A 15588-nucleotide genomic window follows, 5' to 3' on the forward strand; every position below is an offset into this window, starting at 1 on the left:
GGAGTTAGCAGAAATCTTATTTGATTTTGACTCATACCTTGATCATTTTTTAACAGAACTCCTGGGGCCTTTGGACAGAGGAGATATGCTAAATGAAGCTTTTGTTGGCCTATCTTTAGTTCCTCAAGGAGAAGACACATTTCCAGATAACCTCCCTCCCTTTTGTTCAATCCATAAACATATTATTCAACAAAGAACACTGAATGTCTCTTCTAATAGGTAAGATACGTTGAATTGAGAAAAGTGCTCCACAGAGTGTTTAGTATTAAACAATTTAAATATTCCCTGTTGAAATGCAAACTAATACTTCAGCAAGAATATTTCAAAATGTCAAAGAAAAAAATGTGCATTTTCTCATGGCGATGACTTTGCAGTAGTTTGGTCATGCAAGAGCAGGTATGATGGAGGAAGAATTCAATGTAAACAGAATACTGTTAGAATGAATGTTATTCCAGGCCAAGATGAACATGAAATTACTATAACATATCAAATTCTATTTTTATTCTGTTGTTAAATTTTAGAATTGTTAATTATATTAAAATATTAATTTTTAGTATATTTAGTATGTTTAGTATATTTAGTTTGTAACTCATATGATTGTACTTATGCAACTTTGCCATTAGTTTCTGAAATCTGATAAATGATAATTTCACATATATCCAGCTGATTATATGGGTTATTGAGAAAATAAACAGGATAAATGTGAAATAAAAATACGAGACAAAGTAATATTATTTATAATGGTAATTATGTTAGTCACCATTATAATTTGCTCTGAAGCAAAGGTCAACAAACTTTTTGTGTAAAGCACCAGATATTAGGCTTTGTGGATCATACAGACTCTATCACAACACTCAACTCTGCCATTGTAGTATGAAAGCAGCCACAGACAATACATAAATAAATGAGAGTGGCTGTGTTACAATAAAACTTTATTTACAAAAACAGGCAGTGGGCAGGATCTGGCCCCCATTCTGCAGTTTACACACCTGCTCCTGAGGATCCCAACTATATGCAGTAATTGTGAAGAGGCCGTATTTTTTATATATATCATATGAAATATAGGTCATATATTTCATATCAATTATACATATATACTTATAATATCCTTGAGGAAAATGCTTCAAACTACATAGTTTAATTAATACTAAATAAAGGAGAATTTCCAGGTATGGCAGAGTTTAGAGGTGAGTAAATCTTCTCCCCAGAAAACAATTATAAAACTGGACAAAAATTACCATTTCAGAGCTCTGGAAATCAAATAGGGGCAAACAAGAATTTGATAAGAATTATTCATGAAAAAATGCTGAACTTCTAGTAATAAAGGGGAAATCTGATATTCAGGGGCTGCTCCCATCCTTTCTTGACCCCCAAGCTAGTTCAGCCTTGTGGTTCTACTAGGGTAGGACAGGCTGTGAAAAACAACAGCTGACTTGATCTGGAGCTTAGAGTGGAAAAACCCTGCCCAGCAGCATTATCAATAAAACAGCAAACTAACTGTCAGTAAAAGTAACAAATTTGATAGGAAATGAACAGGGAAAGCCATAGCTCTACTAGCCTGCTTAGGTCAAGTGACAGAACAGGAGACTAGCCAAAAATTTTTTAACAGGAAGATCTGGAATAAGAGAATCAGAGAGGGTCTAATTAAGCTCTCTACACATTCCTGATGGAGTCCTCTTATTTTTTGGCTCCCTTTTATCTTGTGGGACCCTAAATTTTCCCCTTTTGCTTCTTTCTTCCTTCACACCCAACTGTCAGAAGGTGCCTCTCTCTTTTTGCCTTTTTTTCACCCACCCATCTCCCCACCACAGAAACTGTGCATTTAAAAAACTACCCCTTCACACTGCATGGTGTAGTTCATGCTCTAATCTACAAGAACACCAGGATGTGGAGATCATGCCCTGGGATTTGGCATTTTTTCCATTTTATTTACAATTGTCTGGAAGTTCTCTTTCAAGTCATGCTGAAGGTGGGGCTTTCATGTAGTTTCTTTTCTTTTATTATGTTCTATATCATTTATAGAGGAAGTACTGAGAAGTGCAAAGGAAGGCAGCCAGTATTGTGTTCAACTAACTGGAAGTCCTACTTCTTTATTTACTTTTTTAAAAATGATTTTACTGGGGTATAATTTACATGCACCATAAAATCTGCCCCCTGTAAGTATACAATTCAATGATGTTTGCTAAATTTATAAAGTTATGCAACTACCACCAGAGTGGTTTTAGAACATTTCCATTGCCACAAAGTTCCCTTGTGCCAACTTACAGTGCATTCCCACTCCTACCTCCAGCCTGAGCCACTCACTGGTCTGCTTTCTGCCTCTAGAGGAAATTCATATAAATGAAATCCTATAGTCTGGAAACTTCATATAAATGAATTCATACAATATATTGTCTTTTGTGTCAGGCTTCTTTCACTTAGCATTATGGTTTCTGAGGTTCATACATGTTGTAGCATGTAGTTTATTCCTTTTTTGTTTCTGAATAGTATTCCATTGTATGAATATACCACATTTTGTTATTTGTTATTTGTTATTTGCTGGATATTTTTAATTACTTCCAGATTTGGGCTATTATGAATAATGTTGTTATAAATATTCACATATAAGTCTTCAAGGGGACATGTTTTCAATTCCCATGGGTAATATCTAGGAGTGGAATTTCTGGATCATATTTTAAGTTTATATTTATCTTGTTAGTTTTTAGAAACTACCAAATTGTTTTTCCAAAGTGACTATAACATTTTACATACCCATCAGCAATGTACAAGGGTTCCAGTTTCTCTATATCCTCACCTGTGGTTGGTATTGTCAGTCTTTTTGATTATAATCATTCTACTGGGTATAAAGTAGTATCTCATTATGATTTTAATTTGCATTTCCCTAATGACAAATGATGTTGAGCATTTTTATGTGATTATTAGCCATTAGTATATCTTCTTTGGTGAAATATCTATTCAAAACTCTGTCCATTTTTAAAATAATTTCTCTTATTATTGAATTATAAGACCTCTTTACATATTCTTAATTGTAATCAGATACATGATTGGCAAATATTTTCTCCCAGTCTGTGGCTTGCCCCTTCATTTCCCTAATCGTGTCTTTTGAAGTGCAAAAGTTTCAAATTTGGTAAAACCCAGCGTAGTTATGGTTTCTTTTATTGATTATGCTTTCGTTTTGTATAGAAGAAATTTTTTTCTAACTTAAAATCACAAAATTTTCTCTTATGTTTTCTTCTGGAAATGTTATAGCTTTAGCTTTTACACTCAAGTCCATGTTGAGTTCATTTTTATGTATGATGTGATATAAAGTGTCTAAGTTCATTATTTTGTACATGAAAATCCAGTTGCCTTTATACGTTTGTCAAAAATCAGTTGATCATAGGTGTAAAGATTTATTTCTGGACTTGACACTCTGTTCCATTGGTCTCTATATCTACTTTTACACAAACAAGTGCCAGACTTAGCTATACTGAGGGCTCCATGAACCAGAATCTCCCAAAATACATTCCAATACCACAAAAATAAACAGGAAATAGATGAACAGTTCTAGACAGTTACTTCAAAAAAACAGAAAATGAAACCAACACATACCAATTGAGAAAAATTCTCACCCCCCCCAAAACAACCATGAAATAGAAGAAAACTACAACACTCCATGCAAAATTAAATATATTCAAACAAGCAGCTGGGTACATAGAAATCCACTCTGAATTAGAAGGACAAAAACTAAGAGGAAGAGCTGGGGGTGGGAAAGGAGAAGTTCATTGCATTCAAGAAAGAAAAGAAAGAAAAATATCTTAAAATTGAAATATTACAAGGCACCCAAATGGGAATAAATTCAAATTGAAATTTAATAAGAGGCACTGAAAATGGCAGAAAACAAGACAATGAAAAGGAGATAAAGAAAAAAAAAAGACAAGGGAGAAAGTAATGGAAAGAGAAATAAGGCAAAGAAGTAAGAGCATTTGTACAATTTGATTCACTGGAAACAGAATTAATATTTAAAACTATAATCCAGGGAAATGTTTCAGAAATAAATATATTTTTTAAAAGATTTGGATTTACATATCAAAAGATTATACCAAGAAGCGCCTGGGTGGTGGCTGTTGAGCCTTCAGCTCAGGTCATGATCCCAGGGTCACATCAGGCTCCCTGCTCAGCAGGGAGTCTGCTTCTCCCTCTCCCCTCCCTCCCACTCATGCTCTCTCTCTTTCAAATAAATAAAATCTTAAAAAAAAAAATTATACCAAGTGCCTGAGAAAAATTATTATAAAAATCAGTTCAAAGACATATCTTAACAAAACTCTTAGATTTCAAAGATTAGTTTTAAAAATCTGCAAGGTCTCCTGGTAGAAAGATCAAATAACTTGCAAATGCAGAAGAATTAAACAAGCATCACCCTTTTCAAAAATAAAATACAAGGTAAGACAAAAGTAGAGCAGCGATTTTTAAAAACTCAATGAAAAGAAGTGTAAACTAATGATTTTATAGCTATCCACGCTCTCTTTCAAGTATCAAGGCTAAAGAGAAATAGTTTTCATGAACCCTTCTTGAGGAACATACTAAAGGAAGAGCTTCATCCAACCATGAGATAACTGGAAAAACTTCAGCAAAAGAACTAATTCTGAACACTTTAATACATATAAATGTAGACAGAAGACCAAAAAGGGGGCGCCTGGGTGGCTCAGTCAATTGAGCTACAGACTTTTGGTTTTGGCTTAGGTCATAACCTCAGGGTCCTGGAATCAAGCCCCGCCATGGGCTCTGCAGTGGGTATGGAGTCTGCTTAAGGATTTTCTCTCTCCCCTCCCCCTACTCACGCATACATCTGCGCATGCTCTGTCTCAAACAAATAAATAAATCCTAAAAAAAAAAAAAAAAAAGACCAAAACGGGAGAGTGGAGAGATGAATGTGGAAGACTTTTAAATAGAAATGATACAACTGAAAAAATGGGAGGGGAACAAAGAGTGAAAGAGAAAAGTAGAATAAGCTATGATTGTTGTATAGACATAGGTGGGAGTTAAAAGACAATAATAAACACTGATACATCAGATAATGAAAGGTTAACTAAGAAGAGACTAAGGGCATTAGAAAAAACATCAGTACAAAGGTAACCACTAAAACTAAAGCACAAACCTTCCCAAAAAAATACACCCACTTAAGAAATATAAGAATCACACCCACTTAAGAAATGTAAGCAAATAGTACAAAATTCACATAATTATAAAATATTCAAAGAGAGATCAAGAATATCAGTCATATCAATTAATATAAATAGACTTAACTCCTCTATTAATAGAAAAAGATTTTCAGTATGCCCACAAACCAAGATCCAGCTATATTCTGTATACAAGAGAGACATCTAGGAGGGCACCTGGGTGGCTCAGTTGGTTGAGCATCCAACTTTGGTTTCAGCTCAGATCATGATCTCATGGGTTGTGGGACTGAGCCCTCCTTCAGGTTCCACGCTCAGCAGGGAGTCTGCTTGAAGATTCTCTCCCTCTGCCCCTCCCCCAACTTGTGCTAAAATAAATCAATCTTTAAAGAGATATATCTAAAATAAATTGATCTAGCCGTGCCTGGGTGGCTCAGTCATTAAGTGTCTGCCTTCGGCTAAGGTCATGATCCCAGGTTCCTGGGATCGAGCCCCACATCGGGCTCCCTCACTTGGTGGGAAGCCTGCTTCTCCCTCTCCCACTCCCCCTGTTTGTGTTCCCTCTCTTGCTGTCTTTCTCTGTCAAATAAAAAAATTAAAAAAATAAATAAATTGATCTAGAAAAACTAAAAATAAAGAGATGGGAAAAGATATCCTAGGCAAATGAAAATAAGAAACCAACAGAACTCTGATTATAGAAAGAACAGAATTAAAGCCCCCAAGTATTTAATATTGACAAAGAAATACTAATATCCAAATTTCACAACAAAGATATAACCAATATGTAAGCACCAACTAACACAGAAACCACCTCTATGAAGTTACATCTGTAAGAAATGCAAGGAGACATAGACACTAGTAACAGGAGACTTTCACTCATTATTCTTATTACAAAATAGATTAGGCAAAAAATGAGAAAGAACACCAAAACAACATAATGAGTAATGTAATATTATGGATATTTATCAAATTCTACACTCTGATAATGGAAAATAGATTTTTTCCCCAAATATTCACCAAAAAATGATCATATGTTAGGTGCCAAAAGGATATCACTAAGTTCCATAAGAAAGAACTATTAGAAATACTCTGTGATCACAATGCAATACAACTAGAAATGTTTAACGAGAAACAAAAGGACCATCCTCCTAGAAATTTTAAAGCCTTCTATTAACTCCTGCGTGAAAGAAGAAAACAGCATGAATTCTTAAAAAAATAATTATAATGAAACACTGCATATCACAATCTCTATGGAATGTGTTGAAAGCAATAATTAGAAAAAAGTACTAGCACTAAATACTTTAATCAGAGAAAATGAAAAAAACAAACTAATTCCCACTCAGAAATCTGAAAAAAAATAACAAGAAACTAAACCAAAATAAGTAAAAGGAAAGGAAATAATAAAGATAAAAGGAAAAATTAATGAGGCAGAGTGGAGGTTGGGAAATTCTCTTAAACGTGTAGAGAGTAAATATTTTAGGCTTGTGGGCCATATGTTCTCTCCTGCAATTACTCAAATCTTGTCGCAGCACAAAAGCAGCTGTTTGTAATACATAAAATGAATGAACATGGCTGTGATCCAGTAAAACTTTATTTATACAAATAGGTGACTAGCTGACAGGCCATAGTTTACTGACCCCTAAGGTAGAAGTTTAAAAACAAAATAAAAAATTACAGACCTGATTAAATCTAGATGTTTTTGAAAAAAAGAAAATAGACCAAGGAGAGAAAGCATAAATATACAAAATAAGAAGTGGCACAGAGAGGGAGGAATTAACCATTGTAACAGATTTTTTTTTTTTTAATAAGAGACCACTTTGTAGATTTCTATGCAAATACATTTAAAAGCAGAAAGAAATTTCCTAGGTAAATACAAATTGCCAAAAGTAACCACCATTAGATTTAGAAATCTGAAGCAGACCAATTTCCATGAAAGAAATACACAAAATTCTTAAGGAAGTACCCTATGAAAAAGGCCCAGATGTTTTGATTAGAGAATTCTACCTCCAACCCTTGTTCAAAGAACAGATATTTTAATTGCTCTACAAACTGTTCCAATACATTAAAATTAAAAACTTCCTATAGTACAAAAAAAAGATGACTACAAATGAATATCACTCATGAATATCAATGTAAAAATATTAAGTATTACCAAACAAAATTCAACCCCTCAATCTATCCTGACATTACAAGGTTGGTTCAATATTACCAAATCCATTGAGATGCACTGAGATCATACAGCATACTAATAGATCTATGGTTAATAAAAATCATATGATTATTTCTAGAGATGCTGAAAAAGCCTTTGACAAAACACAACCCCCTCCCTGATAAAAATACTCAAGAAAACAGAAATTGAGGGATATATTATAACGTAAGAATATATGTATATATACATATATATGTATATATATATAACTTAGTCCTAATGCTGGTATCTTATTTAATGGGGAATCACTAAGGGCATTTCTGCTAAGATCAGAAACAAGGCAAGAATACCCACTATCTCTGCTACTATTCAACACTGTACTAGAGTTATTAGCTATTACAATTAGATCAATCAACCAGATCAAAGGGGCAAACTATGTCCCACTGACCAAATCCAAACCTGCTGACTATTCTCATAAATAAAGTTTTATTAGAATAAAACCATACCCATTCATTTATTTATCATCTATAGTAGTTGAGACTGTATGGTCCTCAAAGCCTAAAAATTTATTATCTGGTACTTTGCAGAAAAATTTTGCCAGTCCTTGAACTAGAGAATAAAAACTGGTAAGGAAATAAAAGTATCTTCATTTGCAATGATATGACAATATAACAGAAGAGCCCTAGGGAATCAATGATAAAACATAATCAAATATTTCAAAAATAGTAAGGTAGAAAGAAGTAAAATTAATGTACAAGAACCAATAGCCTTCATATACACAAATGAGTTAGAGGATATAATGGTAGAGGAAAACTCCATTTATGTTATCAACAAAGATTAAATACTGAGGAATAAACTGAACAACAAATATACAAAATTCACATGATGGAAATTTTAAAACACTCTGACATACATAAAAAGGGCCTTGAGCAAATGAGAAGATACCCCTTTTCTTGAATAGGATGACTCAACATCATAAAGATGTCAGTTCTCTCTAAATTAATGTATTATATTAAATTATTAAATTAACTAAATTTAGAGGCACCTGGGTGGCTCAGTCATTAAGTGTCTGCCTTCCTCTTGGGTTGTGATCCTGGGGTCCTGGGATTGAGTCCCGCATTGGGCTCCCTGCTTGGTGGGAAGCCTGCTTCTCCCTCTCCCTCTCCCACTCCCCCTGCTCGTGTTCCCTCTCTCTCTGTGTCTCTGTCAAATAAATAAAATCTTTAAAAAAATAATAAATAATAAATTAAATTTAATGTAATCCCAATAAAAAGACCAACATACTTTTTTATTGAGTTAGACAAAGTGATATTAAGGTTAACATAAAAAAAGAAAAACAAAACAAAGAAGAAACTATGAGAGAGGAGCTAGTCCACCAGATACTAAAATACCCTAACTATAAAGCTTTGTAACACTGTCACACTTGTAATTTTATTTTTATGTGATTATTAGATTACTATCTGCTTCCTCATTAACCTATAAACTCCATGAAGGCATAAACCATCATGATTCTTAGATACTATCATTTCTTGAAGCCCTAGCACAATGCCTGGTGCATAGTTAGCACACTGCAAGGCCTACTGCACTCTTCAAGTTCTCAAGTGTGGGGGTTGGGGGGACGAAGAGGAAAGATACAGATAAGAAACAAGCAAAAATACATAACTAAGGTCATTCAATTAATGGTAAGTACTAGGAAAAAATAAAGAATTGGTGATTAGAGTAAAGGCACTATTTGAGTTAAGGGCTGAATGACAAGGAGTGATCTGTGTGAAAATGTGGTATACTGCCAATAGATTCTAGGGAGGGGTAACAGCACATGCAAAGGCCCTAGGGTAGAAATAAGTTTGGGAGGTTTAAGTAACAGAGAGCCAATACAGCTAAACTATAAACGGGGCATGGAAGATAATAAATTATTAGGGCCTGTAGGCCATGTCAGTGTGTATGATCTTTGTTTTAATTGCAGTGAGAAGACAATAAAGGATATTAGAGTGTGTGGTGTGCAGAATAATGGCCTCCCAAAGATGTCCACATCCTAATCCCAAGAAATGGCAAAGGGGAATTAAGGTAGCAGGTGGAATTAAGTCTGCTAATCATCTGACTTTAAAACAGGGAGTCTATGCTGGATTATCTGGATGGGCCTAATGTCATCCTTAAATGTGAAAGAGGTCCTTAAATGTGGTAGAGAGAGGCAGAAGAATCAGTGTCCAGTAACTCATGACGAGATGGACTCCACCTACCACTGCTAGCTTTGGAGGAAAGGAGCCATGAGCCAAGGAATGCAGAGTGGCCTCTAGAAGCTCAAAAAGGCAAGAAAGTAGATTATTGTCTAGAACTTCCAGAAAGGAATGCACCCTGCTTAAGTCACTAAATTTGTGGCTATTGGTTATGGCAGCAAGGAGGAATTAATACATAAGTGTTAGGATGTGTTCTGCATCTTTAACAGATCATTTTGAATGACTGGGCTGACTTGATAGGGAAAGCTGCTTTGATATCAGTGGAAATTTGAAGTGAGGTCTGTTTTCACACTTCACCATCTGAATGCTAGGGCTCAGGGCTCAATGTGAATACCAGAACTGCATTGGGGAAGTTTAGCTACCCCAAGATACTTAAAAGTTTTTGTCTAGAGGAGTTCAGTAATGTCTCAGGCTCTAAAAGAGAGAGAAGCAGAGTGAATGGAATGGCAGCATGGGCCCACTCACCAGGGGTTAAGGGTGTATCTACTTTTGCTCACTGTTGTATCCACAGCATCCAACCCAGTACCAGCCACAGAGTGAGCATTCAACAAATATCCCATCCATGAATGAATGAATGAACCATAAAATATCAACCTACTTTATAAAATGTCCTCTTAATTTTAAATCCTTCCCTCCCATCCATTATTTACATTCTTCATATGCTTATATGACTGAATAAAATTTTAATTTCTGGGTAGCCTATGGTGAAATAAACTGAATTAACTTGAACTAAATATAATTCAGAAGCCAACTGAAAACTGGTTTTGAATAGACTGTACTGTGCTTGAGTTTATGAATGAAGTTACTTGAATATAAACTGTATGAGGGTAGAGGTTTGTCTTTTTTTTTTTTTTTCACTGCTGGATCCTCCAGGATGTAGAAAAGTGCCTGGCATGTAACAGATGCTTAATAAATATTTACTGAATAAGCAAAATAATTATTTTTGTAATACAAGAATATATAGGCTATAAGAATATAAAGCTGATAATAAGTGTGTTAAATACACACTTTAGATACCCCAAAATAATCAGGCACTTACATAGTAATAGTAGTTACTACATCTAGGGTATAAGTGAGTGTTTTTAAAAATCACCATTATGTGAATTGACTGAGATTTTATACTTTATATGTCATGACCACTATTATTCAAATAGTTGGTTTTCATATTTTTGATGTGGCTAAGACAGACATTATTCAAATGGTTAGTTTTTCTCCTATTTTTGACATGGCAGTTTAAAAAAGTTAAACAACTCGAAGAGAAAGCAGTTTAGAAAGAAAAAGGGCAGAGTGAGAGGGGCAATGATAAATAAATTAAATGATCCTAGGACTAAATATTCACCTTTAGATTTGGTACTGCTCTAAACTAGTTATTATATTTAAAATAATTCCATTTCTCTGGTTGCTTCAATTTTCCCATTTCCCATTTGACCCCTTCAAGGTCTAAGATTCTTTACTGTAGAGCAATCAAACCTTGTATTTGTAACAAATGTATCTACTTTTATATTTACTATCATAAATTAATTGTAATATTAGTTTCCTGCTATTTACTATATCTGAATTCATGCCTAAGAAACTCCAAATTAAATACCATCCTGCTAAAAGTTACTACATTTTGGCTTGGTTTTATTTGATTTGTATCTAAGCAAATTTCCTTTAATTTAGAACAAACAAACAAACAAAAACCCCCATCTATCCATAATCCTTATGTGTACCTATAAACAATATAATTGATGAAAATTTTCAGTGTTTACAAAACAAAGAAAATTGTCAACAGAATGCCTGGCGGTAGACTTACCAGAAAAAAAAAAAAATTTACAGCCTATAATTCATGAAGATTGGCTCAAAACAAACTGTCCCTGCCAACAGAAAATCTGACAATTATTCTGTTGTCTAATTTGGCTCAGCTTAAGTTGACCTTGTTTATTCATCTCAGTCTTTTAATTCTTGTTAACTTGGCATAAGAAGAGAACATATGGCATATGTCTAGGAAGTCCATTTCTGCATCTTAAACTGAAATAAATGTAGAATATACTGAGCATTTCCAATGTGCGGCTATTAAGGTAACTTAATGTATATTACACAGGACTGATTAAGTTCAAATTATCCCCAAGATAGTTTTTGGTTTTATAGGCCGCAAACATAAAACAAGTACAGACACCTTTTTCTAAGCCCCAGCATATGACTAAAACTGGCCAATTTTAAACATTTTTCCAAAGAAGACCGTCAGTCTTAAGCTCTTTTAAAACATAAAGATTAAAGGGTATTGGCATTTTGACAACCAAAAGATATTTACAGGTTTTCACTGAATCTCTAGCTATGTTTAAGAAAGCTCATCAAGATAATGTGAGGAAGATATATAATGACAGCTGGAGAACAAAAAAAGAATATTTCCATTTTCTCTCCAGCCTAATCTGGTCTCCAATGAATTTTCTTATTTTCATTTTCTGACCCACTAAAGCTTATTGTGAAAGAGAAGTTTCATTTTGTTTTGGCTTTAATGTGTCTCAAGAAAAGCTAAGAGGGAATGAGGTGCTTTACAGATTCATGGCTCTATTATAGAATCGTAGTTCTCCAGTACTAGAACTAGAAAAGCAAATACCTTGAAAATCCAAAGCTCCAAAATTTATGTATTTTAAGGGTGTTTTGGTTTGGAATGTAGTCTTTTTATTAACTAAGCGAAATGAAAAACATAAAAGTATAATTTCATGTACAAAGCCTTATCAGTATTATATATTTTGAAACCCTTAACCTTTATTAGTGGACTTCACTGGACTTCCTACATAGTATGTTTCTTCCACAAAGCTCAGAGCATTCCAACTTCATAACTCTGCATTCAAAATACAACATTTCAGCTATGGGGGGCCCTTATTACCTAGTATTCATTATCTGAAACCCTATAGTTATATGAGTTTATATAGAGCAACAACAGTCTTCATAATGTAAAATATTTAAGAATGAGCTAACTACTTATAACCTCAGTCCCCACTCAAATATCCCTCCACATTTAATTCCACCTATTAAGTGCTAGGTTGTCAGTGCTTTCACAGACTGTCAGCTATGCAAACACCTAACATAGTAATAAAAGACATTAATAAACAACTAAAAATCTTGCACAAAAGAATATTTCATGAGCTCAATGAAAGGGATGTTGGAGAAATGTTCAGATCTCATGCAAAAACCACTGATAAATGAGGAAATGACACTTAGATTAAGTGAAAAAGAAATTCCATAAGGATAATGAAATTAAAAGAATTCCAAAAGAAAATGAGTTTATTATCAAAGTATTAATAGAAGCCACAGAAAGATGAAGTCCTTAAGTATTTCTTGAAAAAGTGGCCCTCTTTATGATGATGTGTGTTGTGAAAGTCAAATGTAAAGTTAAAGATGCCATATAACGCTTCTAGACAATCTAGTCAGAAAAGCTAGGACCACTCCCCACCCACCTAATTGCTTTACTCTTTGTTCCTCCTAAGAATTTGTGCAGAGTTGAAATTATAACCTACCTTTTATTAATATAAGCTTTTCTATATGTTTTTACCTTTTATCTTTTAGTTAACTGTATTGTTTTTAGTTAATTATATTGTATTAATTGTATTGTTACTATTATGGTGATTTTAACATTTTTTATTTAAAGATTTATTTATTTACTTGAGAGAGAGAGAGACAAAGCTTGGCAGGGAGGGGTAGAGGGAGAGGGAGGGGGGAAGCAGACTCCTGGCGGAGTGCAGAGCCCCTCTTGGGGCTTGATCTCACAGCCCTGAGATCACGACTTGAGCCAAAACCAACAATCCCATGCTTAACCAACTGTGCCACCCAGCTGCCCCTATGGTGATTTTCAATTCCAGTTTAAAGGGACTCACTTTGGGGCGCCTCAGTGGCTCAGTCAGTTAAGCATCTGGTTCTTAGTTTTGGCTCAGGTCATGGTCTTGGGATCCTGGGATGGACCCCATATTGGGCTCCCCGCTCAGTGGGGAATCTGCTGGTTTCCCTCTCCCTCTGCCCCTCCCTCGACTGACTTGCTCTAAGAAAGGAAAAGGAAGGAAAGGAAGGAAAGGAAGGAAAGGAAGGAAGGAAGGAAGGAAGGAAAGACTCATTTTAAGGAGCCTTTATTTATACATTTATTGTTTCCTGAAAGTAGTTATCCTTGGATATGGACCTCAAGCAGCTATATTAAAATATTTAAATGTATGATTTCAAAATAGTGAAATGTATGCCATTGAGGACAAAGCAGAAATATCTATGTGCCTTTACTGTTCTTCACTATTTCTTTGGGTCTATTTTTTTCTCTCGCTGCCATATTTGTTGAATCTAGGTTCACATACCTTTCCTCTGACAACAAAGAGAAATGAAAAAAGTTGGGAAACTGAAGCTTTCAAGGAGAGAATTACAAAAGCAGAAAATAACCTAAGATGATGCCATTTATATATACAGAAAAAATTGTAACGAAAGATGCTTTGATTTTGCTATTTCATGTACAACTGAAAACAGGTGGACAGAGGTCCTGAACCGCATTCTGAAGATATGGCAGATCTCCAGGAAAATCCTCTAAATGGGGCCTGAAACACCCTGACACCACCATGTAATACCTTTTCCTTATAGACCAAGCTATTTGTCTCTTACCTATAATTCTAGATACACCAAGCTTTGCACATCCCTTCCCAGAGACAAACTGCATGTCTGGAATAAGGGAGAAGAATATATATCATCTGTAAATCCCCTATAATTAGAAATTATAATTATTTTGCTTTTCTTATATATGTTCCTATAAACAAATCTAGGGAAATTGTTGCTTTGTGTTCCAAATCACAAAAAATAACAAAGGATACTGTGTGTTCTTTATTACATCACAACATGAAGTATACAATATCTTTTAGTGATGCTAAAATTAATAACTGGAATTCTCCATTACTGATGGTCCCTGACTTAGGATGGTTCAACTTGGGATTTTTTTGACTTTATCATGGTGCAAAAGTGATACACATTCAGTAGAAACCATACTTCAAATTTTGAGTTTTGATCTTTTCCTGGGCTAGCAATATGTGGTACAGTACTCCCTTGTGATGCTGGGCAGTGGCAGCCAACCACAGCGCCCAATCCGCCACATGATTAGGAGGGTAATCAACCAACACATTTACCACCATTCCATACACATACACCATTCTGTTTTTCACTTTCAGTACAGTATTCAATAAATTACATGAGATATTCAATACTTTATTAGAAAATAGGCTTTGTGTTAGATCACTTGACCCAACTATAGGCTAATATAAGTGTTCAGAACATATTTAAGGTAGGTTAGGCTAAGCTATGATGTTTGGTAGATTAGGGTATGAAATGCATCATCCACTTTCAGTATTTGAAACTTACAATGGGTTCATCAGGATGTAACCCCATCAAAAGTCAAGGAAGATCTATAGAAAGTTCCCCATCAACCATTAATTCCCTGTTGAGAGAATTTTCAAGGCTGGTCTCCATTTGTTTTTTTTTTTTTTAAAGATTTATTTATTTTATTATTTTTTTAAATTTTATTATGTTATGTTAGTCACCATACAATACATCATTAGTTTTTGATGTGGTGATCCACGATCCATTGTTTTCGTATAATACCCAGTGCTCCATGCAGTACGTGCCCTCCTTTAATACCCATCACCGGGCTAACCAATCCCCCCACCTCCCCTCTAAAACCCTGTTTGTTTCTCAGAGTCCATAGTCTCTCATGGTTCATCTCTCCCTCCGATTTTCCTCCCTTCATTTTTCCCTTCCTTCTCCTAGTGTCCTCCATGCTATTCCTTATGTTCCACAAATAAGTGAAACCATATGATAATTGACTTTCTCTGCTTGACTTACTTCACTTAGCATAATCTCCTCCAGTTCAACATAGTACTAGAAGTCCTAGCAACAGCAATCAGACAACAAAAAGAAATAAAAGGTATTCAAGTTGGCAAAGAAGAAGTCAAACTCTCTCTTTTCGCAAACGACATGATACTTTATGTGGAAAACCCAAAAGACTCCACCCCCAAAATTATTAGAACTCATACAGCAATTCAGT

The 15588-nt window shown here is 34.7% G+C and overlaps 1 protein-coding gene across 22 annotated transcripts in view; it reads left to right on the forward strand.

Moving 5' to 3' along the window:
- Positions 1-15588, forward strand: part of WDPCP (WD repeat containing planar cell polarity effector) — a 482659-nt gene that overhangs the window by 387671 nt on the left and 79400 nt on the right. For 17 of the 22 annotated variants that reach the window (XR_010405666.1, XR_010405667.1, XM_064572441.1 and 14 more), the window contains one exon: positions 57-219. The exons of the other annotated variants lie outside the window; for them this stretch is intronic. Coding sequence is in view for 15 of the 17 variants with exons in the window: in XM_064572441.1 (XP_064428511.1) it covers positions 57-219 (163 nt within the window). In the remaining 2 variants the exon portion in view is untranslated. The remainder of the gene's footprint in view (positions 1-56; positions 220-15588) is intronic. 22 annotated transcript variants of the gene reach the window in all.

This window comes from Mirounga angustirostris, unplaced genomic scaffold (assembly GCF_029215605.1).
Source record: "Mirounga angustirostris isolate CCGP_5_RB_7025 unplaced genomic scaffold, mMirAng1.0.hap1 SCAF_10, whole genome shotgun sequence".
In the NCBI taxonomy this organism is placed as follows: Eukaryota; Metazoa; Chordata; class Mammalia; order Carnivora; family Phocidae; genus Mirounga; species Mirounga angustirostris.